This window comes from Rhinoraja longicauda, chromosome 2 (genome assembly GCF_053455715.1).
Source record: "Rhinoraja longicauda isolate Sanriku21f chromosome 2, sRhiLon1.1, whole genome shotgun sequence".
NCBI lineage: Eukaryota > Metazoa > Chordata > Chondrichthyes > Rajiformes > Arhynchobatidae > Rhinoraja > Rhinoraja longicauda.
The window spans coordinates 85,013,546-85,041,235 of NC_135954.1; the positions used below are offsets into that span (position 1 = coordinate 85,013,546).

The following is a 27,690-nucleotide window of genomic DNA, read 5'->3' on the forward strand; positions in this document are numbered from 1 at the left end:
CACCTGTCCGTCTTTTCGATCGGATGTGTAACCTTGGATATGCAGCACCTAGCTCTGAACCTGTCTCAGCCATGCCTCCTTGATGCCCACAATGTCATACCAACTCATTTCTAACTGCGCGGTAAACTCATCCACTTTGTTTCACATACTGCGTGCATTCAAATATAACACCTTTAGTTCATTATTCACCACCTCACTTCTCACATTGGTCCCAATTTTGCCTGACAGACTCTTATCCCTTCTTGAACTTTCTTTTCATATTATTCCTGGAGACTTCAGTAAACCTCTCCTGCACTCTCCTTCCCTTTAACTTCATCCATACATTCCAATTTATTGATCCCACCCACTCGCTAATGGCAGGTCAGACTGTAATATTTAACCTGCTAGTCTAATAAACCTTCTGTGAATTGTTTCCAAAGCTCAAAGCAGATTCACAAATCCATTAAGTGAGAATCTTTTTTTTCCTGTGGGAAATTATGATGAAGAAAAACTGATATTAGTCTGATTTTGTTATAGATTTCACCCAGATAATTGTTAGACATTAGTGTTTTTACCTTAAGACAAACTAGACTTGCATCTTTCCATCAAATACTAACGTATAGAAGGAAGGCATAATTCAAGAGTTCTCTGAACAAAATACTTTTCTCCTTGCAGATGCCAACTCTCAGTAAACTGCACATTGTGAATGTATGCCAAGGATTTGAATTGATAATCATTTTTATTCCCTTAGAAACTTTATTTGTCAACCCTTATCCTCCATCATTAACTGACCCTCAATCAGATGACAACACCTCTTCCACTATAACTCAACACAAGTGCTCCAGGATGCATTCTCAGTTGCTACTATACAGCCTTTATTTACACGACTGTACAGCCAAATTCTTTTCGAATTCCATCTACAGGTTTGCAGATGACACCACAGTGGTGGGCCGAATCATGAACAATGATGAGACGAAATACAGGATGGAGATAAGAATTTAATAACATTGGCATCAGGACAATAATCTCTTCCACAATGTCAGCAAGACAAAAGAGCTAGTTATTGACTTCAAGCAGCATAGTGGAGTACATGCCCCAATCAGCGTCAATGGTGCAGGTGTGGAAATGGTTGAGCTTCAAATTCCTTGGCATTAATATTACAAATTATCTGTTGTGGACCAACCACATTAATAAGATAGCCAAGGCATACCAATGCCTTTACTTCCAGAGGAGACTGAAGAAATTCAGTACGTCTCACCTGACTCTTACAAACCTCTGTAGATGCATCGTAGAAAACATGGTCGGGTTGCATCAGTTTAGTTTAGGAACACCTCTGCCCAAGACCACAAGAAATTGCAGAATGTCGAAGATGTAATCTAGTCTATCAAAAAGACGACTTTTCATAATTGACTCCATCTACACGTCACACTACCTCGGTAAAGCAGCCAACACAATCAAAGACTTGTCCCACCCTAGTCTTTCCTCCTTTTCTCTGCTCCCATCCGGCAGAAGGTACTGAAGCTTGAAAGCTTGCACCACCAGACTCAGGAACAACTACTTCCCTTCTGGAATCAGGGTTCTGAATGGCCCTTCTGTAAACTAGGGTACTGGTCCATTTAACACTACTCCATGGAGGACATTGGACTTTGTCTAAGGAACGGATGCATTACAATCCTATATTCTGTGCTCTGTACCTTCCCCTTTGCTCCATCTACTACACGTGTTTGAACTGCTTTTATCTATGCATGGTACATGCATGCATGAACCATACATGGATTGCATGCATAAAAGGTTTTCACTGCATCTGGGTACATGTGACAGTAATAAACCTAAACTTCAAGCAAAAAGAGCAGAGCAGGAAAAACTATATCAACTCATATTCAAAACCATAATTCCCAAGATGTAATATTAAAATATACATTGATTCAACTTTGTATCAAAAGCAATTTCAATGCCACACAGTAAAAGGAGTCATATTTAATGTCATACCTCTTCAGTAGGGTAAAAGCAGTAGTTCCAGTACCAGAATGTTTTGGGGAGATAGCTTTTTGACAAATGATGCTCTGGCGGAAAAGGATGAAAGGTGTCCCTTTTATTTGTGTCCCTAGAGTCACCGGCTTCTACATTAACAGACTCCAAACATCTCCCCATGGCCAAATCCTCTGTGGATGTAAAATGAGTGCATTTCCCAGTCTTGAAGCCATCAACAAATCTTTTCACTGCTTCCTTGCTAAGTACATATCCAGCTCCACCACTCATATATCCTTGCTTAACATATGGCTTAAATTTTCTTCCAAAGAATATGGGTTGATCTGGGGAGTACTTTGATAAAAGCCAACGCAGGTTGTCAACAATAACGTATGTGTCATCATCTGCTTTCAAGAACCAATCGGCTTCATTCAAGTGATGGTCAAAAATATATTGGAAAGCTTTGATAGTTTTCCAGTACAGCTGATCTCTGCCTTCTTTAACATCCAGTCCCACTGTAGGGAAATCTTTGTTTTCTTCAGAACTCATGTAAAGTATGACGTTGCATTTTTTACCCCAGGTGGCTTTGACATGTTTGGTCTTTTTTTCCAGATTCTGGGGTGCAGTCATCACCCAGCACAGGATCCGCACTCTCTTATACAGATCATCAGCAAGGCTTCTATTTTCATCTGGAGAGAGAAGATTCATGGATTTCATTTAAAAGCAATGACAAAATATTACTGCGGAACAAAATAACTTCAGCTGAATAAAAATCAGCTGAATTTCAATATTTCAACATTGAGCACCCAGAAAGCTAATGGAATGTTGGAGAAAGCTAATGGAATGTCGGAGAAAGCTAATGGCATGTTGGCCTTCATAACGAGAGGATTTCAGTATAGGAGTAAAGAGGTTCTTCTGCAGTTGTATAGAGCCCTGGTAAGACCACATCTGGAGTATTCTGTACAGTTTTGGTCTCCTAATTTGAGGAAGAACATCCTTGTAATTGAGGCAGTGCAGCGTAGGTTCACGAGATTGACCCCTGGGATGGCGGGACTCATGAGGAAAGATTGAAAAGACTAGGCTTGTATTCACTGGAGATTAGAAGGATGAGAGGGGATCTTACAGAAACATATTAAATTATAAAAGAACTGGACAAGCTAGATGCAGGAAAAATGTCTCCAATGATGGGCGAGTCCAGAACCAGGGGCCACAGTCTTAGAATAAAGGGGAGGCCATTTAATACTGAGGTGAGAAGAAACTTTTTCACCCAGAGAGTTGTGAATTTGTGGAATTCTCTGCCAGAGGGCAGTGGAAGCCAAATCACCGGATGGATTTAAGAGAAAGTTAGATAGAGCTCTAGGGGCTAGTGGAATCAAGGGATATGGGGAGAAGGCAGGCACGGGTTATTGTTTGTGGATGATCAGCCATGATCACAATGAATGGCGATGCTGGCTCGAAGGGCCGAATGGCCTCCCCTGCACCTATTTTCTATGTTTCTATGTTTCTATTACCTCACTTAAAATATCTATAAAAGAGGTTACTTTGGAAAACACAATTGCATTGATTACAGAGTAACTCTGCAGTTCGCTCATCCTTTTCTCTCATCATTCAAACATCATTATTTTGTGACACAGTAACAATTACATTTGAATGAAATACAATCACTTATTAAAAATAAATTGTGATTCAAGTTGGTGATGGGACTTGGGTTGGGTAAAAAAATAACGGGATACATTGGAGACAGAAATATACGCTTGCTACAGCTCAATCAAAAACCGAACATCCACTGAACATCCACAATGGTTTTAACATTTTGTGCTCTATACTCACAATTAGGGAAAAGCAATGCTATTACTTGAGTGAAGAGATTGTGAATAGATGGTTACATTTAGGAAGATAGGACATGTAATGGAGAATAAATGTTTCCAATTGATTCCAGTTCTAATTACAGAGATAACTTTCAATTCAAGTCATTCACATAAATCAAGATCAATGACTAACCACAAAATAAATTAAAATTTCTTGTCAGCTTCTTTACTATTTGGGAATGATATTCCATGAAGTCATAGGCATAGTCATACCAAATTATTGATCTTCAAATAGTTTCAAGCAGATGTAGGGACCATTAAAACCGTGGGTCATTGAGGACACGTGTGCAATATTCCTCCCCCAAGAAGGTTTTTCCATTTAGCAGCTTCACTGATGACACCTCCCCTCAGCTGAACCATCACTAATGGACTCTACAAGCAAAAACTCACGAGGCACAAACATTAACAGTTAAATCTGAGGATTTTTTTAAAACTATGAAGCTTCGATTTTTATGTTGTTTGTGTGAGGTTATATAAATAAATAACTTATTTGGAATCAAAATGATCACTCCTCAAAAAGTTTCTAATCCCTACCTCTTTGCTCTTTCATCCCTACTTCAGATGCCATTCATTGGTGTCGTGCAAGGTCTGACTTGGATTAGAATTAACTAGAGGGATGCACTTAATTAGGCAGACCTCCCAACATGGCAATAATAAACATTGTTCTGCAAATGACCATAATGGTTAATCTCGGCAATGCGCAACTCAATTTCCATATGACATTGTGATAGATGTGCTTCACTCAAAATACTGTTTTGAAAGTACACTAACCATAGGATCTAGGGTGAAGCACTACCAAAATGCCAGGATAGATTTCTGACAACATTAAATAATGTTCAAGATCCATTTAGTCAGGCATGTGGACAGGCAGGGATGGATGTATCTAGATAATGTGTACACAGATAGAATTAGTTTAAATTGGCATCTTGGTTGGCTGATAGATTCTAATCCTGTGCTGCATTATTCAATGTTACGTGATCAAAATGTCACAGCAGCCATTTTGTGATATACCTACCCATGATGGATCTCAAACAATATGATCAGCATCTCTACAGTTAAAGAATGAGAGCGGACTTGTCCACAAGTTAAAGTCCTAAATTGGGCTATGGTTAATTTTAATGGGCCAACCTGTTGTTGTGTGAATGAAGGGCAAGTCTGGCTGGGTAGGAGAGATCCCATGCTGACAAGGGGTAGCGAGGTTCTGGTCAGTAAAAATGAGGCATATGTCAGGCATAGGCAAGCAAAGGTCAAGCAGGCCCCTTGAGAGTACAAAAGAATGGCAGGATTTCGCTTAAGAAGGAAATGAGTGTAAAAAAATATTGGTAGATAAAGTAACATAAATCAATTGGCAGATAAAGTAACATAAATCAATCAAATGGACGAAAAGATGCACAAAGAGAACACAGCTATAAAAGCAAAGAATGTTTAATTGATGATAGATTAGAATGTTTAATTGATGAAAGATTAGACCCCTTTCACACTTACAAGGGATAAACCAGGTAGAAACAGCAAGTCATTTTCCATTTTATGGAGACATTTCCACTGTTGAAGAAATATGAGTGTGCATAAATAGAAGAAACTAAAACGCTTGATGGAGCAGTTAATGCTGCTGCCTTGCAGTTCTAGGGAACTGGATGTGATCTGGATCAGTGGAGTTTGCACAATCTCTCCATGGCACACAGGTCTCTCTCCAGTACTCCATACTCTTCTCACATTCCAAAGGCATCCTTGCATATTAAATGCCTATTCCAAAATATAGATTCATGGCAGAAAACATCAAAGCAAAATTGAAGGACAGGTGCGAGAGAGAATGTTACAGTTACAGTGTATGGGAAAATACAGAAAGTGGGAATGAAACTGATGGGATTGCTACCCTAGGCTATGGCATGCACCCAACTGGCTGAAATACCTCCATCTGCATTGTTGCAAGTATAGGACCAGCCAATCCTTGAGAACCTTTAAACTGCACCATGCATTTTAAATAATCTGGCTCAGATAATAGTTCTATACAATATCTTAACTAATGAATATGCCTTAGATAATGACTGGATCACCATTCTAAACAACTAAATCCTCTCTTACTACTCAAAAAAATAAACAATTATTAAGGGCTTAAATAATATAGGGGTTCTACAAAATACTCCAAGGAAGAGAAGAAAGAAAACTAACAGAACTTAAAGTAGGAGGATTTAGGGAATTTTGTGAAAATAGAAAAATAATCAAATTAAAGGAATTTTGTGGGAAATTTAAAAGCAGAAACTCAAGTTAGCTGGAGGTTCTGCTTGTAATATTTGGAGTTGGATACAGTAAGCACTGACATAGTGTAAACAGAGAATCAGAAAATGGGAACAATATGATTGAACTATATCCTATTATTTAACCAAAATAAAATTAACCACCAAAGACATGGAGATAGGTTTCCTACCCAGAGTACAATGGATCAAAACAATCAGAACTTAAGTTAAGATTCAATGATATTCAGTGTTGCTAAGAATTAAAGTGCCTTCAAAATAATAGGCACCTTCTTAGTTTAAACATGTTTTTACCAAGTCTAGTCTATTAATATTAAATATTAATAATTTCATAAAGCCATATTCAAATTCATATTTTGTAAAGTCTGTCATTTATTTGTGACCAGCAATAATATCTCAATTTATGAAAAAGGTTGCTGTGGCAAGCATGCAACATGACACAGGAAGGCCAACAGGCAGAAGAATTATCGGGCAGACTCCAACTCAGTCTGTTCAGATCAAACTAAATCAGGGCACTGTTGGCAATTGTTAAGCACATATTTGATAAAAGGATGAAACTGTAAATAGTGATTGATGCCAAACCCTTCCTGATAGCAATTTAAATACATATTGACAGAGACCTAAACATTCAGATGCAAGAAATATGTGGTGTATGGAGCCCAAACATTTTATTATAACTTTTATTGCCAGAGAAAAGAGACATTTCCAATTGGCTTTAAAAACAAAACTGTTTTAAGTTTCTGGGCCTCCACAATTAGTAAAGCACAAATTTCAGTTCATCTCAGCAATTCTTAACAAGTGAAGTATAACTGTGTTTAAATAATTCTTACTGGCCACAAGCAATTTAATGCTTTTTAGAAAAATAATATTGAATCCCGATGTTGGAGGAGTCCAGAACCAGGGGTCACAGTTTAAAAATAAGGAGTAAGCTGTAAGATTTGAGAAGTTTTCCCTCATTTGGAAAGCAACACAATACCAAAGAGCTGCAGTTTGGACATTTTAAACGAGAGACTGGGGCTGATAGCGGAGAAAGGCTGCGGTCAGATTAACAAAGGATGTCACAATCCGTGGGTCCTAAAATGGCCGCAGGACCTCGTAACCAGCCACAAAAAGTAAAAACCTTACAACCCAGTCTCTAGGTTTCTGCAAAGCTACGGCCAGAACAAAGGATGGGTATTGGCCATGCAGAAACCTACGAAACCAGGTCGGAGTCCAGACACTGGGGCGCTGACATCAGCATACTCACAATGCCCCAAGCCGACCTAAACAGTTCATCTCAGTGAGGGGGCACAATAGCCCATAGAAAACTACCTGGTAGGTGATGGGAAACCAGTTAACACCCATCACCTCACAATGAAATCCCAATTTACACCGTCTGGCCATCCCCGGTATCCCCGACCATAAGGCAGATCAGAAGAAAACCTCATACATATCTTTTTGAACAAAGAGATTCCAAGATCTGGCGGGAGATAGGACGGGTCAGAAACAGTATAACCGGCCACTACTTTTGGGTTTTAAACTCAAGAAGAAATACTGGAAGAAGAAGCTGAAGCTAGAAGAAAACCTGCAAGAAACGCAAGCAGGCAAGAAAACGAATGCAGGAGGAAGAAAAGACAGGCAAGAAAAACGGATGCAAGAGAGAGGAACAGGCACGCAACTCGAGGAGAAATACTGCCAAACGAACAGCCAGTAACCCCAGTAATAGCCCCATGGTGAGCATGCATTCCAAATCCTACATATCCTGGACATAGTTTAGTGGAGAGGGGAGGGTGGTTGTGAATAAACATTGGGTGTGTACTAAAATATGTGTTGGTCAAGGTTGCGATGCGTCGTGCGTTCCCCATCTTACAGTCGTGTATGTGTCTTGCAGAACTGTGTTTAAGAATTCATAAGTAAAAGGTATTCGTGTATGTGTCTTGCAGAACTGTGTTTAAGAATTCATAAGTAAAAGGTATTCGTGTATATGTCTTATAGAACCGTGTGTGTTTTATGATTCATAGTTATAAGTATTCGTGTGATTCGGTATGTGTTTCATAGACATGTATTATAGAACTGTATAAGTATTCATGGACAATAGTCCCAAGTGCTGAATAAAAGCCTTTTTCATTTAAACCCTGGTTTTAAAATCTGGTCTGGTTGAATTTTTTCTGCACTATAAGAGCTCCTGCATCTAAGCCCAGTGTTTAGAACCGTAAGGGGTGAGTGGGTCGAACCACTCACGGGGAACCAGTGTGCACGGCCTGGTCAAGGGATCAGAGCAAGGCACGGGGACCTTAGGTCGGGCGAAAGCTCGGCGCAGAAACCCCTTACAGATAATGGCGACCACGAAGGGACACTGGCAGCAGGATGATAGTGTACCAGAAAAGGATTTTAAAACTAGGGACATAATGGACGAGCGCATTGCGGACTATGTGTTTAGTAAGGTGAATATCACCAAACAATGGATGTGTGCGTTATTAGATGACAAGCGCCCACTGGATGCAGCGATCCGGTGGACGGCCAGTACAGCCCATAAGAAATCTGTAGAGAAGGCGGTCTGGCTGACCTGCTATAAAAAGCAGGTCCAGCTTTTGGACCGCGTGGTTGTGGCACAGGCAGCCCAAATCAGGGACCTTCAGGAGGAGGTAGAGGAGAAGGCTGCGGGTGGGAACCAGTTGATTGAGGCTCTGGACTCTTTAAACAAAGAGCGCCGGGTCGTGACCAACCGCCACGAAGCCAGGGTAGAGCTGATGGAGTGTCAGATCACTGAGGCTATGCGCAGTAAGGGCAAGCTCAGGGAGCAGTGCGCTTCCCTGAGCCACCAGCTGGAGACCCAGGAAGAGAAACTTAAGGGAGTTAGGGCAGCCTATAAAATGGTTTTGGAGGACAGGTCGGAAGGGGCCGACCACGGGGCATGCCTGCAGGAGATAGAGGGTCTGCGGAGTGCTTTAAATAAAGCAAGCGGGCTGGTTTGTTTAATGAACCCCCCAGCGGGCCAGTCACTAGCGGGTGCGAAGGTCCCGGTTCCGATCCCTAGAAAGACCATGGTAGCTTCAGCCCCCAAACTCCGCGATCCCCCTAGCTACGAGGCATCCTGGGAAAGGGGTAGTGTAGGGGAAAGAGAGAGAGAGGAGCTCCCGGTAGAATACTCGGCACCGGCACCCATGTGCCCGGTCCTGGAAACCAGACGGGGACCTCCCATGGAGAATGGGGACACAGGACCCATTCAGAGCGAGATCGTGGTGCCCCACAACTCCCAGCATTTAAGAGCTATGATTGGGCATGTAACAAAATTGTCCGGATCAGGGGACCCCTCAATACATTTCAGGGAGATCGAGCAAACCGCCGCAATCAACGGTTGCGACGAGGGAGAACGGGCAAAAATGTTGCTGTTCTCCCTGGACAGCTCGATCCTCCAATGCCTCTCAGACGAGAGTAAAAGAGGGACCAGGACCTACGATCTCCTGCGGGACGAGGTCCTGGAAGTCTTGGGGGTGGGGGATGAGGGTCCTTTTGCCCGATTAGGGAAGACCCTCCAGATGGAGGCAGAACCCCCAAGAGTTTTTGCGGCGCGACTATGGACAGTATATCAGAGTAGTTGCCCGCACGTCCCCGCGCGGGATGACCTGGCCGGGAATGGGAGAGCCCAGTGGCTCCGATGTTTGGTATCAAACAGCCTGGCGGCCGTCAGGGAACAGGCGAAAGCCTGCTTTGATCCCACAAATAGCACGGAGGAGGCGGTTTTGGACCGTCTCACGGTAGGGTATAGAAACACCCGGAGTACGACCACCCGGTTAGTAAAAGGGAAGGTGCAAGTAGCGGAGGTTACTGCACCGGCCCAAAAGGGGTGGCGACAGGAGGGTAACCCTACTGCACAGTCCAAGTGTTTCAGGTGCGGTAAGGTGGGACACTGGCGGAAGGATTGCAGGGCCCACACCAAGGAAGATAGGGTTGGCACCACCCAGCGCACCGAGGTCCCAGTTAAGCCCGAGATCATCGAAACGATGATCGAGGTGATGCGGTCCCTCATGACCGCACAGGGGAAGGTGGCAGTCGCTACCGGCTCCCCGGGTGCGAGGGGGGCATTGGACATTCCCCAATGACATCAGCCCTCGCAGCCTGCCTATCTGTGTCCTCTCCGCTACGATGCGTGGAAGAGGCCGCTTGTGGAGATGGTAGTGGAGAGGCAAAGGGGCAGTTATCTGTTGGACACGGGGGCTTCATGCACCGTGGTCCACACAGAGGAACCCTTTGACTCTCCCCTGTCCATGGGGGTCCCTTTCGCACTGGCGGGGTTCACAGGGAAGGAACAGGCTGGCGCGCGTTCACAGCCAAGGATGAGGCAGGTCACGCAGACAGGCAAGGTTGCCTGCGTGAGGGGGGAGGACATTCTCCAGGAATGGAGGGTCTCCCGTTTTGGGTGGGATTCAGGTGAGGAAGAGCCTGATCAGCTCGACCAGGGGCTGGATCCCATTACGGAGGAAGAGGAGTCGAAGGGGGACGACAGTAACGTCCCCGACACAAGCACCAGGAAGGCGGTGGTAGCGAGCGAAAGCTCACCACCTGTAGATACAGGTAGAGTGAGGCCGGATGCCGCGGGTATACCCAGCACCAAGGGGGCAGAGCTGGATGAGGCGGGGCCAGGGTCGGCAGCTGCGGGGGGTACCCGAGCTGCGGCACGGCAGGAACCGGTCCTCAGCCAGGCTGTCCAGGGGGCAGTGTCTAAGGTGATCCTCCGTAGGTCCAGCAGGAAACCCCAACTTAGGAAGTTTTGGCCAGAGGTCAATCACGCCCCGTGGTACGGGAGCCAAGTAGGGAGGAGGGAGCTTACGTCCCGGAGGGGACCTAGCCCCCGCCAGGCAGCGACAGGCTGCGGAGGATCAAAGGTGGGAGACAGCGTGGTGCAGCCGCAGGAGACGACCCGCTGCAGCCCTGACAGGGATTAGCTGAGCCGCCCTGGGAAGGCGGCACTGTATTATATTTTAGGTAAATTTAGATAAGGATAAGCTATTATAGATATGGATATTTTAGGTAATATAGATAAGGATAGGTATTTTAGATAAGTTTAAGTATTTTAGATAAGTTTTGTGGGGATAGTTAGCGTTTAAATAAAGTTGATGCGTCCAGGATGTGTGGGTGTGGGGTGCAGGCTGGGGGTCAAGAGACCCGCCCGCAGAGGCGTTTAACAAAGCCAAGCGCTCCCCAAGAGGCTGGCTATACCATTCTTCTTTATCTGTTTTCTGGAGTGGAAGGAGGCACTCGTATGGTGGATCTTTGCCACGGCGATCGGATGTGGGTGGACCTATCGGGGCCGCACCAAGGACATCATCGTCTACGGCTGCTCCGGGGACACGGCTCCCATCGCGACCGATGGGACTGGAAGGAGAGAAGCGGAGGAGACCGCAGTTTACTTCCATGAAGGCCGGTGGCCGGGGTGGCTGGGATCGAACTCTTCAGAGTATTCCAGCGCCCCAGGTTTTGCTTATCGGGACGCTTCATTATTGTGCCCGAGAGTCAAGATCATCGCCCAAAGGGTAAGCGCCACCGTTGGCAAAAGGATCTGCCTGGTATGCACGGGGAAGGTCCCCGCGAGCAGGCGGTGGTGGCTGAGGAAAACAAGCAGGACAATGGCCAACTCCACTGTTGAGTGGGAGAGACTTAACAACAACACTCACAGAACTATTTCTGGGACTAAAGAACAGTTGAGTGTGTGTTGGGACAAATGGTGGGAACCGGATGAGGGGATGTGTATGTGTATGTGTATGTGGGGTCCAAGGTATCGTTGCCCCACGGGCAACAGCATATTTTTCCAGAGACAGTGGCAGGATGACGGTAAGGGGATGAGGTGGGATGTTAGCTCACGGGCTTGTGGGGTCCCCCTTTCCCCAATCCCGGTAAACGCCACTGAACTCATCACACGGCCACGCATGACACCTCCCACAGTTCCGCTGGCAGTAGCACAGGAGGGTGAGTGCCCAAAAACCACTAAGGGGCCCGGGAATGGCCTGGTACTGATACCGACTGACCAGGTATTGTACCAGGGGGTGCACTACGCGGTAGCCTCAGTGATTTTAAACCTCACCGAGGTGCGGATGCCGGAGTGGTGCCCCAGGGAAACTGAAAGACTAACCGGGTACATCAAGGGGAATGGAGAGACCGTTACGTGCGGGTGGGCGAGCAGGACCCAGCCGCAAGCTGCTAGGAGGACGTGCCCCCCTCCACACCGAGTAGACTGTGTTTTATATTGTCCCCGTTAAAATTTGTATAAACTGTGTTTTTTTGTATTGTTTTCTTCAAATTTGTATCAAGAGTGATTGTGAAGAAATGTACAAAATGTATCGTTTTGCTGTTGTGTTGTTTTCGTGTCCTACATTACAGCTGACACCAGTGGGAGGATGGCGGAGGCATCGGCCTGGGACAAGGTGTAGGTGTATATGTCTGACATGAAAATGTACATACTTGTAATATAGTTTTGCCCGGGACACGGGCAGTAAATGTCAGCCTAAGATGGGGACTGTACGTTCGCAATGAAACACTAGTTTAGTTAAAACCTCAGGGGTCTGGATATGGAGAATCGGGAAAACATTGCTCAACCACATTATTTAATTGATTCGATAAGCTGGGGTTATGCAAATCAACAGGAGGGACTGTAAGATTTGAGAAGTTTTCCCTCATTTGGAAAGCAACACAATACCAAAGAGCTGCAGTTTGGACATTTTAAACGAGAGACTGGGGCTGATAGCGGAGAAAGGCTGCGGTCAGATTAACAAAGGATGTCACAATCCGTGGGTCCTAAAATGGCCGCAGGACCTCGTGACCAGCCACAAAAAGTAAAAACCTTACAACCCAGTCTCTAGGTTTCTGCAAAGCTACGGCCAGAACAAAGGATGGGTATTGGCCATGCAGAAACCTACGAAACCAGGTCGGAGTCCAGACACTGGGGCGCTGACATCAGCATACTCACAATGCCCCAAGCCGACCTAAACAGTTCATCTCAGTGAGGGGGCACAATAGCCCATAGAAAACTACCTGGTAGGTGATGGGAAACCAGTTAACACCCATCACCTCACAATGAAATCCCAATTTGCACCGTCTGGCCATCCCCGGTATCCCCGACCATAAGGCAGATCAGAAGAAAACCTCATACATATCTTTTTGAACAAAGAGATTCCAAGATCTGGCGGGAGATAGGACGGGTCAGAAACAGTATAACTGGCCACTACTTTTGGGTTTTAAATTCAAGAAGAAATACTGGAAGAAGAAGCTGAAGCTAGAAGAAAACCTGCAAGAAACGCAAGCAGACAAGAAAACGAATGCAGGAGGAAGAAAAGACAGGCAAGAAAAACGGATGCAAGAGAGAGGAACAGGCAACTCGAGGAGAAATACTGCCAAACGAACAGCCAGTAACCCCAGTAATAGCCCCATGGTGAGCATGCATTCCAAATCCTACATATCCTGGACATAGTTTAGTGGAGAGGGGAGGGTGGTTGTGAATAAACGTTGGGTGTGTACTAAAATATGTGTTGGTCAAGGTTGCGATGCGTCGTGTATGTGTCTTGCAGAACTGTGTTTAAGAATTCATAAGTAAAAGGTATTCGTGTATGTGTCTTGCAGAACTGTGTTTAAGAATTCATAAGTAAAAGGTATTCGTGTATATGTCTTATAGAACCGTGTGTGTTTTATGATTCATAGTTATAAGTATTCGTGTGATTCGGTATGTGTTTCATAGACATGTATTATAGAACTGTATAAGTATTCATGGACAATAATCCCAAGTGCTGAATAAAAGCCTTTTTCATTTAAACCCTGGTTTTAAAATCTGGTCTGGTTGAATTTTTTCTGCACTACAAGAGCTCCTGCATCTAAGCCCAGTGTTTAGAACCGTAAGGGGCGAGTGGGTCGAACCACTCACGGGGAACCAGTGTGCACGGCCTGGTCAAGGGATCAGAGCAAGGCACGGGGACCTTAGGTCGGGCGAAAGCTCGGCGCAGAAACCCCTTACAAAGCCATTTAGGATTGAGATGAGGAAAAACTTTTTCAGCCAGAGGGTTGTGAATCTGGAATTCTCTGCCACAGAAGGCCAATTCACTGCATGTTTTCAAGAGAGAGTTAGATTTAGCTCTTGGGGCGAATGAAATCAAGGGATATGGGGGAAAAAGCAGGAACAAGGTACTGATTCTGGATGATCAGCCGTGAACATCTTGAATGGTGGTGCTGGCTCGAAGGGCCGATTGGGCTACTCCTGCACCCATTTTCTATGTTTCTATGAATTATTCAAATTTATACTTAGCTGCAGCCATTAACTACATAATTCACCATTACAATGAAACAATATAGCTTAATAACCAAAGATGGACACGTAATGCTGGAGTAACTCAGTGGGACAGGTAGCACCTCTGGAGAGAAGGAATGGGTGACGTTTTGGGTTGAGACCCTTCTTCAGACTGAAGGGTCTTGACCTGAAAAGTCACCCATTCCTTCTCTCCAGAGATGCTGCCTGTCCTGCTGAGATACTCCAGCATTTTGTGTCTATCTTCGATTTAAACCAGTATCTGCAGCTCTTTCCTACACATAACTTTATAACCACATTGTTATATGAAACCGATACCTTTATGTTGACTGATGTCAGCATTAAAGTTCATCTCTCCTTGAAGATTATGGTGTTGGTGGTGATCAGAATCATCTAAGTGTCCATGTGGGTCATTGAAGAGTAAATGCCTATGCTGTGGTTCTTCTATATTTATTACATTAATCAGGAGATAGCAGACAAGAAATCCTAATCCCAACCCACTAAAAAACATGAGCAGAGATAATACAGATCGCGAAGCTGCCATTTTCAAGTTGGTATCAACTGGGGAAGAAGAAAAAACATGTCACCCAAATAGATAGCAGGTAGATTGTGACACATCACTTGCACATAAATTCACAAATGTTAACAACCAACTAGGTAATGAATTATTACACCAGACAATGGTTCAAAGCGAATTTTTCCAAATGTACAGGTCATTGTCAAAAAGACTTTCAAAAAGAATCATTCTGTTATGCTGATAGCTTTAGGCTTAGATATCATTCAAGGATGATCTTGAGTTGATGTAACCACAGTACAGGTCATGACCTGCCAACTCTACAATCTTTGGTCTTGCGTTTTTCAAGAAATAAGATTTTTTTTACCCGTGGCATTTAAAGCAGGGTGGAAAAGTTTGAAGAGCTTACAATGCAGATGCTATTATATAAGGCTGGCATTCTGAATAACAGATCAGCGACCCGAAAATTATCTGAAGGGTCTCGACCCAAAACATCACCTATCCATGTTCTCTAGTGATGCTGTCTGACATACTGAGTTACACCCGCACTTTGTGTCCTTTTAAGTTATAATTTCTCTCTCCAATATGCTGTTCTGTTTCGCTAAATATTTTCAGCATTTTCTAGTTTCTTATAACTGAAATAAAAACAATTTGCATGGATACATGACCCACTAGGACCCTATTCTGACCCTGCGCTAAACGGAGTAGGGCAAGGTTTGCCCTGCTACTCAAACCCTTAACATCTTTCCAGTTGTTCCCCAAACTGCCTTGAATAGGCAGCACTTCCTATTTACTCAGCACTTCCACGAGAGTTCAACTCACAAGCTTCACATTGCATTGATGTGTAGGAAGGAAATGCAGATGCTGGTTTACACTGAAGATAGACACAAAAGCTGGAATAACTCAGCGGGTTATGCAACATCTCTGGAGAATATGTAACGTTTCGGGTCGGGTCTGAAAAAGGGTCTCAACCTGAAATGCCACCTATTCCTTTCCTCTAGAGATGCTGCCTGACCCGTTGAGTTACTTCAGCTTTTTGTGTCTATCTTCACATTGCATCAAGGTGGATCTCCAGTGCCGATCTTCACCTGCTGGATGAGTATTGATAATAGGGGACAGCTCACAAAAGGAACAAAGACTTTACTCACCTGTAAGGCAAGTATTTTGTCATGCAAAGTGTTTCCTTCTTTTGGAACCTTCACCTAAAATTTAAAACAACAACACATGTTATGAGGAACTCTAGCTTGAAATCACTTCCTTAAGCAACCAGACCTGCATTCCACAATGATTGGTTATGTAATTTCCACTGGTTTTCGATTCATGCAAGTTACAGTTGGAAGTAGGAAAAATTCCCGTGGAATATTTGGACAAATGTTTCCATGCAGGTTGCTAGTGTATAATTTAAATAATTGTAATGTCCCTGGCATTTCTCAATCCAGGCTTGCCTTCGTTGTAAATGTAGATACTTAGAAAGTAGGCATTCAAGAATCTCAAAAAGGGGAAAAAAACATTCACTGAAAATTATGTTTCCCCTCCCCATAAAACAGAATTGAAGGGGTGGTGGGAAAGCATTAGCCCCACTAATAATTATTTATAGAATCTGATGGTTTTGCTCTCTAAATTACTTATGAAAGGTAGAGTGAATCAAAAAATAACACCGAAGGGAATTTTATTCATTCAAACAAATCACTCTACCAAGCTTTAGTTTTTATTTTGATGGCAGATAAAAGATACAGTGAGAAATTGAAACATAAATATCCATTAATTATCAACAAATAATTACCTTGTTTAAACAGTACACAGCCCTTCCTTATCTGGTTCCACTCACCAACTTTCATAATCTGCAACCCTTTGCTGTCTCCATTAATCACCTCCCAACCTCTGTTGCATTCTCCACCTCTCTCTCCCTCCCCCACCGTGCCTCCATCTGCCATCAAACCCTCCTTATTTGGATCCACCCATAGCTTACCAGCACCTGCCTCACCCCTCTCACCTCTTTATAATGGCTATTTCCCCTTTACACTCTCAGTCCTGATGCAGTCTTAACTTGAAATGTTAGCCATCTCTTTGCCTCGACAGCTGCTGCCTGACCTGCTACGTTCCTTCAGCAGCTTGTTTTTCTGCAGCAGTTTTACTACGCCCAAGCTTCTTTTTTGTCATTTTTTCTGAATCTGTAGCACTTTTAAACATTGGCAAATTGATCGAAAATCAAAATACTGAAATACAAGCAGATATTGACTTTGTCTTCAACATTGGCTTCAACTTGAACACTCGGCTCCATAGTAAACATAACAAAAGGGAAAAAATCTTGTCTTTTTGTAACACAAACATTTGCAACTATGTTACCCAAATCCTTTCCTACTGCATCAACCATAACACTTCATTATTTATTAATATTAAATGAAATTTAGTCAAATTTGGAATATGCTTTCTTTTACAGGAAAATGGGTACTTTTCCTTACAGGAAAATAGATTTGCTTGAATAGATTTGCAACATTTCACTGCATAATCACATAACTAATGCATAAGATAAAATCAACTTAAAGAAAATTATTCAAAAATATCATAAAACCAGAGTAAATCATCTTAATTCATATAGTATTTCATGAGGAATAAATGAATTCCTGAATTTTATTCAGTTCATAATAGAAATAATTTCTTTTCTTGTCAATTTCCATTACACATCTTATGCTAATTCCTTGCTACACTTCGGTATATTACCATCGGCTGCCATTTTAGGTTTAAGTTTAGGTTTATTATTGTCATGTGCATCGGAATACAGTGGAAAGCTTTGTTTGCTTGCTATCCAATCAAATCAGATAATACTTTACATAAGTACAATCAAGCCAAACTAAGGTACAATAGAGCAGAGGGAAGAAGGGTCTCAACCCAAAATGTCACCCAATCACTTCTCTCCAAAGATGCTGCCAGTCCCGCAGTGTCACTCCAGCATTTTGTGTCTATCTTCGATTTAAACTAGCATCTACAGTTCCTTCCTACACAGAGCAGAGGGAAAGATACATAGTGCAGAATATTGTTCTCTGCATTGCAGTGCACCAGTTCCAGTGATAAAGTCCAAAGTCCGCAATGCGGCAGAGGTGAATCGGAAAGTACTCTAGCTTATGGAGGGACCCTTCATAAGCCTGATAGCAGAGGGAGAGTTGTTGTTCCTGAGTACAGTGGGTATGGAGGGGACACAGAATGATGCCATCCTAGTCCATTACATTGCCAGTAAAGCTAAGCAGAAGATTTATAAAGAGTTTATCATTAAGGTGGCATACAACGTTATGTAATTTGTTCCAAAAGAATGGAAAATTGATCACATTGCTGGATCGAGGAACACCAATAGATAATCAAGAGTATGTTTAATTGTCATATGCACTGGTAACAGAACAATTAAATTTGTATTTGCTGGAATAATGCAGATAAACAGTAATTAATCAATAAAGTAATAATCATAATACTAGGTAACTATATTAATATAAAATTACTGCAAGTAAAGACAAAGTGTATAGAAGATCCTAGTTGCTGAAGTTGGTGTGTAATATTCTAGAGCATGATGGCTGCAGGAAATAGTTGTGTTTGAACTGGAGGTCATGGTTTTAGGCCCCTGTACCTTCTTCCTGATGATCGTAACAAATCAGTGTAGTTCCATTAGAATTAAATTGAGATAATAAGAGGGACAAAGCGAGAAAATAGAGCCATGACAAAACATCACTCCATCGCCCTCAATTATCTACTATCCCTTGGAGGATGGGGCAGACTTTAAGATATCCATGTTTGCTGATGACAATCAGTTGAATGTAATGAGGATATTTGGACTGTAAGAGTATAAAAATAAGTTGAAGGCTAAAAACTAGACAAATGACGTGGCAAAGTGTGAGGTCATGTATTCATTACGAGGAAAAGGCAGACTATTATTTAAATAGTGAGAGAGACTGCGAATGAGCAGAGTGTTCATGTTTTAGTACATGAGCCATGAAGCAAACATGGGAACAAAGCAGGTAATCTAAAAGCCAAATGGTATATTAGCTTGTATTCCAGGAAATTGGACTTTAAAAAGTGTTGTATTGTAAGGCTGCACCTGGAGTACTGTATAAACTATGAATTCTCTTATCCAAGAAAGATTACACAAGCATTGGAGGCAGTACAGAAGAAATTCTTAAAACCATAAGACATAGGAGCTGAATTAGGCCATGCAACCCATCCGCCATTCAATCATGGCCGATCTATTTTTCCCTCTCAACCCCATTCTCCTCCTGGACAAATGGACAATGATTCATTTTGAGAGTGTGAATGACATACATAATGAATGGTAGGGTCTTTAGGAATGTTGAGGGGCAGAAGACCTTGGAATACAAGTCAATATGCAACGTCACTGGTAACAGGATTAAGAAAGAATATAACCAACTGGCAGTCGTTCGTCCGGGCACTGAATACAGAAGTAAGGAGGTAATGCTCCAACTTTATAAAAACCTTGGTTATACCTCAGCTGGAGTACTGTATAGAGTTTTTTGTTATCATGCTATTGGAAGAATATGATAATATTGGAGTGGGTGCAGAGGAGATTCACTTAGGATGGTGCCTAGGATGGAGTAGTTCAGTTACGAGGAGAGACTGGACAGACAAGGTCTGTCTACCTGAAGTGAAGATAGATACAAAATGCTGGAGTAACTCAGCAGGCAGCTTCTCTGGTGAGAAGGAATGGGTAACGTTTCGGGTCGAGACCCTTCTTCAGACTGAAGTGTAGAAGGTTACACGATTGGCATATATAAAATTATGAGGATATAGATGGGATAGACTGCAGGAAAACTGAAGGTACCCACAGATAAGCACAGATGTGTTGGGCCAAATGGCCAGTTCCCATGCCATACAATTCTGAGTCTATAACGAGGGCTTTGCAAACCCAATGGTCTGCTGCACCGTGTCCTTAAAAATTGAGTTGCATGGGAATGGACATAAGAATGTATTCAGATTGTAAGGAGAGTAGGGCATTCATATCTCTACTTGCAAAACAAGTTGCCGATCCCAGTCTTATGAGTTGAAATAAGAAAAAAACAAACATCTGCATTCTGTCTGTTAAACCTTCACGTTAATTATGCCTGGAGAAAAAATATTGTATGTGTGATTTGGCACATTAGCTGTTTTTTGGAATGTACCACATCTCATGTGCATTAGACCAACCAGTCTTGCAACTATTTTGACAGAGCAGACGCCCATACAACTGCAACTGCACAGATGGTGCAAGAATGGAAATGCAAATTAGACATGAATATTGAATTGGACTCTTTCATTGAAGGAACAGATATTACAGTGAGAAAGACAAATTATTATTTACCAAAGTAAAACAACATGAATGCATTGTCATCATAGCTCGAGAATTGGTGGTCCACTCAGAATATGAAGGAAGGGATGGAAAGAAACACACAAGAATAGAGAGCCAGAAAATATGAGTAGGGTCTACATGAATGGGTCCTTATTCATGTAGAGAAGGAAACAAATAATGGGCTATGAATGAGGGGAAAGGAACAGCTGTGGAAAATAAATACCCCTCAAATTACCCACCCGATTCATACGACACAACTTTATCAAATTAGGGGAAATTTTGAGTTGGATCAAGAATAAGCAGCTGCATCATCAGTTTGAACACCTAACAAAGTTAATGTCTGGTTCAATAAAAAATATTGAGGGTACATGAGGGATTTTGGAAACAATGATGCAACCACATATGCCGTGGAAAACAATATATTGTTAGGCAGAACTAATTTAAAACAATGTATGCATACTCCAGAAGGCCCTGTGTGCACATATTCTTTATACGTAACGCCAGAAACCCTATGTAAATTTATAGGACTTTATAATTGTTAATTGTACCATTGAAGTTAGGTCAATGGATATCACACTCTTTTAAGGACAATGAACATATTATCATATCATATCATAGGGCGGCACGGTAGCGCAGCGGTAGAGTTGCTGCTTTACAGCGAATACAGCGCCGGAGACTCAGGTTCGATCCTGACTACGGGTGCTGCACTGTAAGGAGTTTGTACGTTCTCCCCGTGACCTGCGTGGGTTTTCTCCGAGATCTTCGGTTTCCTCCCACACTCCAAAGACGTACAAGTATGTAGGTTAATTGGCTGGGTAAATGTAAAAATTGTCCCTAGTGGGTGTAGGATAGTGTTAATGTACGGGGATCACTGGGCGGCACGGACTTGGAGGGCCGAAAAGGCCTGTTTCCGGCTGTATATATATGATATGATATGATAATGTATGCATACTCCAGAAGGCCCTGTGTGCACATATTCTTTATACGTAACGCCAGAATCACTATGTAAATTTATAGGACTTTATAATTGTTAATTGTACCATTGAAGTTAGGTCAATGGATATCACACTCTTTTAAGGACAATGAACATATTGTGCAATTACTATGAGATTCCTCTCCAAAACAATGATAATGCTTTGTGAAATTGTAGCACGGTGTTAAGTCACAACCATATAGGGGAAAGCTGGGTGCTGATCATACTCATTCAACCACAGTTACTGGCATTCCACAATCCCAAAATAAATTGATATTTTGAACCATTTTGAACATTGAGAATGACACCACAAGGTATGTAAAAATGCATAAATCCATCCATCCTTTCATTTACATGTTTTACATTACATCACAGATGGATTTGTTTAGAGAATCAGCGCAGAAACAGGCCCTTCGGCCTATCGAGTCCTCACCAACTAGCGATCCCCACATGGTCGCGCGACTGTCCCGGGGAGCCGTGCGTGCGGCGGGAGTGTCCCGGGGAACTGCGGCGCCGACGACCAGAATGACGACCGAAGACCACAACGCGCCCTGGTAGACCCGACTCGCCCCACAGGCCTCCCAGGGGACTGCAGTGAAGACGGGCGGCGAGGCCTGTCTGGGCCAAAGGAGCCTCAGCAGTGGCAGCGATGGGAGCCTCGGCAGCAACAGTGGCTGCCTCAGCAGAAATGGGAGCCTCGCGGTCAATGAGCACGGGGGGGGGGGGGGGTGGGGGAGGGGAAGACAATGGGGACCCAGCATGGGGGTCTGCCGTGAAGAACAATGGAGACCCGGCGTGGGGGGACTGTCGTGAGTGACGGTGGAAGAACAAAGGTGGACCCGGTGTGCGGGGGGCACTCTAGTTTAGAATCCTCTGCCCAGGGGTTAAGTCTATGTTTGTTTGTTTATTTGTTCCAGTGAAGTCGCTGTACAGAGCCAACAGTCGCGTTTTTTTCTTTTCACTTTTCATTTCAAGTTTTTGTGTGCCTTATGTGTTGTGACAGTCGGCAGACCAATTTCCCTCCGGGGATTAATAAAGTTTTATCGTATCGTAAACACTATCCTACATTCAGGACAATTTACACTAATACAAAGTCAATTAACTTACAAACCTGTATGGCTTTGGAGTGTAGGAGGAAACCGAAAATCCACCCAGTCATTGGGATAACATGACAGCACCCATAGTCGGGATCGACACCGAATCTTTGGCGCTGCACACGCTGTAAGGCAGCAACTACCGCTGTGCCATATATTGATATTAATTATTATATTAGATAGTTGGATCGATCTTACTCATTTATTTGAAATACTCAAAGACAATTTTTTCTGTATTGTTAGCATATACAACATGAAAAAATAAGTAAGTAGGAAGGAACTGCAGATGCTGGTTTAAACCGAAGATAAGACACAAAATGCTGGAGTAACTCAGCAGGACAGACAGCATCTCGGGAGAGAAGGAATGGGTGACGTTTCGGGTCGCGAAAGTCATGGGAAAGGGAAACAAGAGATATAGATGATGATGTAGAGAGATATAGAACAAATTAATCAAAGATATGCAAAAAAGTAACTATGATAAAGGAAACAAGCCATTGTTAGCTGTTTGCTATGTGAGAACGAAAAGCTGGTGTGACTTGGGTGGGGGATTGTTGGAGAGAGAGGGAATACAGGAGTTACTTCTCTCCAGAGACGCTGCCTGTCTTGCTTAAGTTATTCCAGCATTATGAATAAGTTATCATTTTAACAGGTTTAGCAGAATCAAAGGGAGGACTATGGCAAAGCAGCTTTTCACTTAAGAATTCAGCTAAGCTTTTGAGAAGTATGCAAATTCTAATCATCGATCAGGCTGGGAGCAAGTGTTGTCACTAATGGGTACAATTGCAAAAATACTAAGACAGAACAAAGTACAAAGGTCACAATGTGGCTCTACCCTGAAGAAAGCGATCTTTGCAGAACACCTATGTTCAGTCAGCAAGGCCATCCTTGAACATCCATTTAACTGTCAATTTAATGTCTCCTCGATACCCCACAGCTCGGCCCTTGCTCCCCCTCCCCCTAGTCACAACAGAGACAGAGTCCCCCTAGTCCTTACCTTCCACCCCATCAGCCGTTCCATACCACACATAATCCTCTGAAATTTCTGCCACCTCCAACGGGATCCCACCACTTACCACATTTTCCCACATTTTCCTATCTGCCATCCACAGAGACCGTTCCCTTCGCAACTCCCTGGTTAACTAATCCCTTCCCACCCAAACCATCCCCACCCCAGGTACCTTCCCCTGCAACCGCCGAAGATGCAACACCTGTCGCTCTACCTCCTCCCTCGACTCTGTCCAGGGACCCCAACAGTCCTTTCAGGTTAGACAGAGGTTCACTTGCACCTCCGCCAACCTCATCTACTGCATCCGTTGTTCAAGATGTGAACTCTTATACATCTGTGAGACCAAACGCGGACTGGGCGAACGTTTCGCGGAACACCTTCGCTCAGCCCGCGTGAACCAACCTGATCTCCCAGTTGCTGGACACTTTCTCCTTCCCATCATTCCTACAGACTTTTCTGTCCTTGGTCTCCTCCATTATCAGAGTGAGGCTAAACGCAAATTGGAGAAACAGCATCTCATATTTTGCTTGGCCAGTTTACAGCCCAGTGGTATGAATATTGATTTCTCTCACTTCAGGTAGCCCCCGCATTCCTTCTCTCTCTATCCCTCCCCCACCCAAATCGCACTAGCTTCTCATTTTCACCCTACAAACAGCCTGTTTTCTTTGCCATTGTTATTTTTTTGCATTCTGAAAGGGACCCGTTAATCCCTACTCTTTGTTTCCATGTCAGCACCCTAGCCCCCAATACCATGTGCTCTAATCTTGCCCACTAATCTTCTATGTGGGACTTTATCAAAGGCTTTCTGAAAATCCAGGAAGATAAGTGTGAGGTTATTCACTTTGGAAGTAAGAATAGAAAGGCAGATTATTATCTGAATGGTGTCAAGTTAGGAAGAGGGGATGTTCAACGAGATCTGGGTGTCCTAGTGCATCAGTCACTGAAAGGAAGCATGCAGGTACAGCAGGCAGTGAAGAAAGCCAATGGAATGTTGGCCTTCGTAACAAGAGGAGTTGAGTATAGGAGCAAAGAGGTCCTTCTACAGTTGTACCGGGCCCTGGTGAGACCGCACCTGGAGTACTGTGTGCAGTTTTGGTCTCCAAATTTGAGGAAGGATATTCTTGCTATTGAGGGCGTGCAGCGTAGGTTCACTAGGTTGATTCCCGGAATGGCGGGACTGTCGTATGTTGAAAGGCTGGAGCAATTAGGCTTGTATACACTGGAATTTAGAAGGATGAGGGGGGATCTTATTGAAACGTATAAGATAATTAGGGGATTGGACACATTAGAGGCAGGAAACATGTTCCCAATGTTGGGGGAGTCCAGAACAAGGGGCCACAGTTTAAGAATAAGGGGTAGGCCATTTAGAACGGAGATGAGGAAGAACTTTTTCAGTCAGAGAGTGGTGAAGGTGTGGAATTCTATGCCTCAGAAGGCAGTGGAGGCCAGTTCATTGGATGCTTTCAAGAGAGAGCTGGATAGAGCTCTTAAGGATAGCGGAGTGAGGGGGTATGGGGAGAAGGCAGGAACGGAGTGATCAGCCATGATCGCATTGAATGGCAGTGCTGGCTCGAAGGGCTGAATGGCCTACTCCTGCACCTATTGTCTATTGTCTATTGTCTATTTCAGTAAGCAGATTTTGTGAGCTAGACTGGTCAGTGTTTACAACTCCACGATTTCTTCGTATTTAAAATGTTTGCAAAGAATTATTTTTGTTCAACTTCTTGGATAAGTTGACATTTATAACTATTTCTTGAAGAGTTGCTGCTTCGTGATCTTTAAACTTTGGATGTTACTGATTGAATATTTGCACTAGAGATCCACTCTATCTGTATCAGGCCAATTGATCATATTTAATGAACTTATTCAATAGACAATAGACAATAGACAATAGGTGCAGGAGTAGGCCATTCAGCCCTTCGAGCCAGCACCGCCATTCAATGCGATCATGGCTGATCACTCTCAATCAGTACCCCGTTCCTGCCTTCTCCCCATACCCCCTCACTCCGCTATCACAAAATGCTGGAGTAACTCAGCAGGTCAGGCAGCATCTCAGGAGAGAAGGAATGGGTGACGTTTCGGGTTGAGACCCTTCTTCAGACTGATGTCAGGGGGGCTGGACATCTTACATATTTAATGAACTGTTCTTTGCTTTCTCTGTTAATTTTAATTTCACCTCCACGAACTGTATCTCTTTTTGTTGTATTTTTAAAAAGTCATGGAGGCAGAGATTAGGCATTTGCAAACAATAAAACTCTACTGTATCCACGGTATAATTGAAAAGACATCTAACTTTATACTTAAGAGCCAAGAAATTTTGAATTGGTGAATTGATTAGTTAAAAACCCTTGACAGCCACTAAAATGACCAATGCTGCCTGACGTGGTACAGAAGCACGAATCCAATTCAAATAGACACAGTGGTGGAGTAAATCACCGGGTCAGGCAGCATCTGTGGAGAAAAGGGATGATTGATGTTTCAGGTTGGGACCCTTCTTCAGACAAGGGGCGAAGGTGAAGAGCTGGTATTAATCAGGTATTAATCAAGATCTGGTATTAATCAGGGCCTGATCTTTTCATCGATGAGCTGATATGATTACACTGCGAGAGGCATGCCATAACCGTCGGCGGGTTTTGCTCACTAAACTGCCGGCCGTTCCGCTCCGTACTACACTTCAGTCGACGGAGTGGTTCATCTTGCTCCGCTCTATTGTCCCCGCTTCCTTCAGCAGCCCTGTCTACGCGAGAGTCAATGCTCCGACATTGGAATAAACGGCAGGTCGGCCATTCATGACAGGCGCGACTCCCCTGTTCGCCTACCTGGTCCGGTCCGGTCTAAGCGTCCGCAGGAGCTGGTCCGGTCCAAGCGTCCGCACCGTCCGCGTCCGCGTCCGCAGGAGCTGGTCCGAGTGACGCGAGCGTCACCACCGTCACCACGCAGCCTCGGCCGCGACGTCCCGACTCACGTCACCACGCGCGCACGTCACAACGCGTGGCTCGGCGTAGTCACACTCGCGCTCGGCGTGGTTACACTGGCACTAGGCGTGATCACACTCACACTGGGCGTGGTCACACTCGCACTGGGCGTGATCGCACTCGGCGTAGTCACACTCGCACTGGGCGTGATCACACTCGGCGTGGTCACACTCGCACTGGGCGTGATCACACTCGGCGTGGTCACACTCGCACTGGGCGTGGTCACACTCGCACTGGGCGAGATCACACTCGGGCTCGGCGTGGTTACACTGACACGAGGCGTGATAACACTCGGCGTGGTTACACTGACACGAGGCGTGATCACACTCGCACTGGGCGTGGTCACATTCGCACTGGGCATAATCACACTCGCACTCCGTGTGATCACACTCGCACTGCGCGTGGTCACACTCGCCCTGGGCGTGATCACACTCGCACGGGGCGTGATCACACTCGCACTCGGCGTGATCACACTCGCACTCGTCGTGATCACACTCACACTCGGCGTGGTCACACTCGCACTCGGCGTGATCACACTCGCACTCGGCATGGTCACACTTGCACTCACCGTGGTCACACTCGCACTGTACGTGTTCACACTCGCACTCGGCATGGTCACACTCACACTCGGCGTGGTCAAACACGCACTCGGCGTAGTCACACTCGCACTGGGCGTGATCACACTCCCACTCGACGTGATCACACTCGCACTGGGCGTGGTCACACTCGTACTCGGCGTGGTCAAACACGCACTCGGCGTAGTCACACTCGCACTCGGCGTTATCACACTCGCACTCGGCGTGGTCACACTCGCACTCGGCGTGATCACACTCGCACTCGGCGTGGTCACACTCGCACTCGGCATGATCACACTCGCACTCGGCGTGATCACACTCGCACTGGGCGTGATCACACTCGCACTGGGCGTGATCACACTCGCACTTGGCGTGATCACACTCGCCCTCGGGTGTGATCACACTCGCACTCGTCGTGGTCACACTCACACCCGGCGTGATCACACTCACCCTCGGCGTGATCACACTCACCCTCGGCGTGATCACACTCACCCTCGGCGTGATCACACTCGCACTCGTAGTCACATTCACACTTGGCATACTCACACTCGGCGTAATCACATGGAGCCATAGACACGCTCGGCATAATCACACTCCCACTCGGCGTAGTCACACTCACACTCGGTGTATTCACACCCTTCTCTCTCACTTTGAAACTACTGGTCGTTTGCTTTGTTATTTTTTAAACATCCGCTCAAATATGTGCAATAAAGTAAAACAGAAGGGCACTAACAAAATGTATCGACTAAAAAAGATTTAACAAAATAGTAACACCATAGCACGATCAATAACTATGCAATAGCTATGTGTGCGTATAATCGCTAAGTCATTGTAATCACGGGATAGGGAGCTATCAAGGCGGTGGAGTACCGTATTTGGATCCGACCATTG

At 44.3% G+C, this 27,690-nt stretch overlaps 1 protein-coding gene across 2 annotated transcripts in view; it reads right to left on the bottom strand.

The window, feature by feature from the left end:
* Nucleotides 1-26,192, bottom strand: part of LOC144606282 (glycoprotein-N-acetylgalactosamine 3-beta-galactosyltransferase 1-like) — a 30,026-nt gene extending 3,834 nt beyond the window's left edge. The window contains exons 1-4 of one of the 2 annotated variants that reach the window (XM_078422224.1): nt 26,069-26,192; nt 15,999-16,052; nt 14,655-14,897; nt 1,969-2,636 (exon numbers count right to left, since the gene is read on the bottom strand). In XM_078422224.1, coding sequence (XP_078278350.1) covers nt 1,969-2,636; nt 14,655-14,880 — 894 coding nt within the window. In that variant the 5' untranslated portion in view covers nt 14,881-14,897; nt 15,999-16,052; nt 26,069-26,192. Of the gene's footprint in view, nt 1-1,968; nt 2,637-14,654; nt 14,898-15,998; nt 16,053-22,260; nt 22,375-26,068 lie in introns of those variants that run through there. The other variant, XM_078422232.1, reaches the window with a different exon arrangement.
* Nucleotides 26,193-27,690: the final 1,498 nt, after the last annotated feature.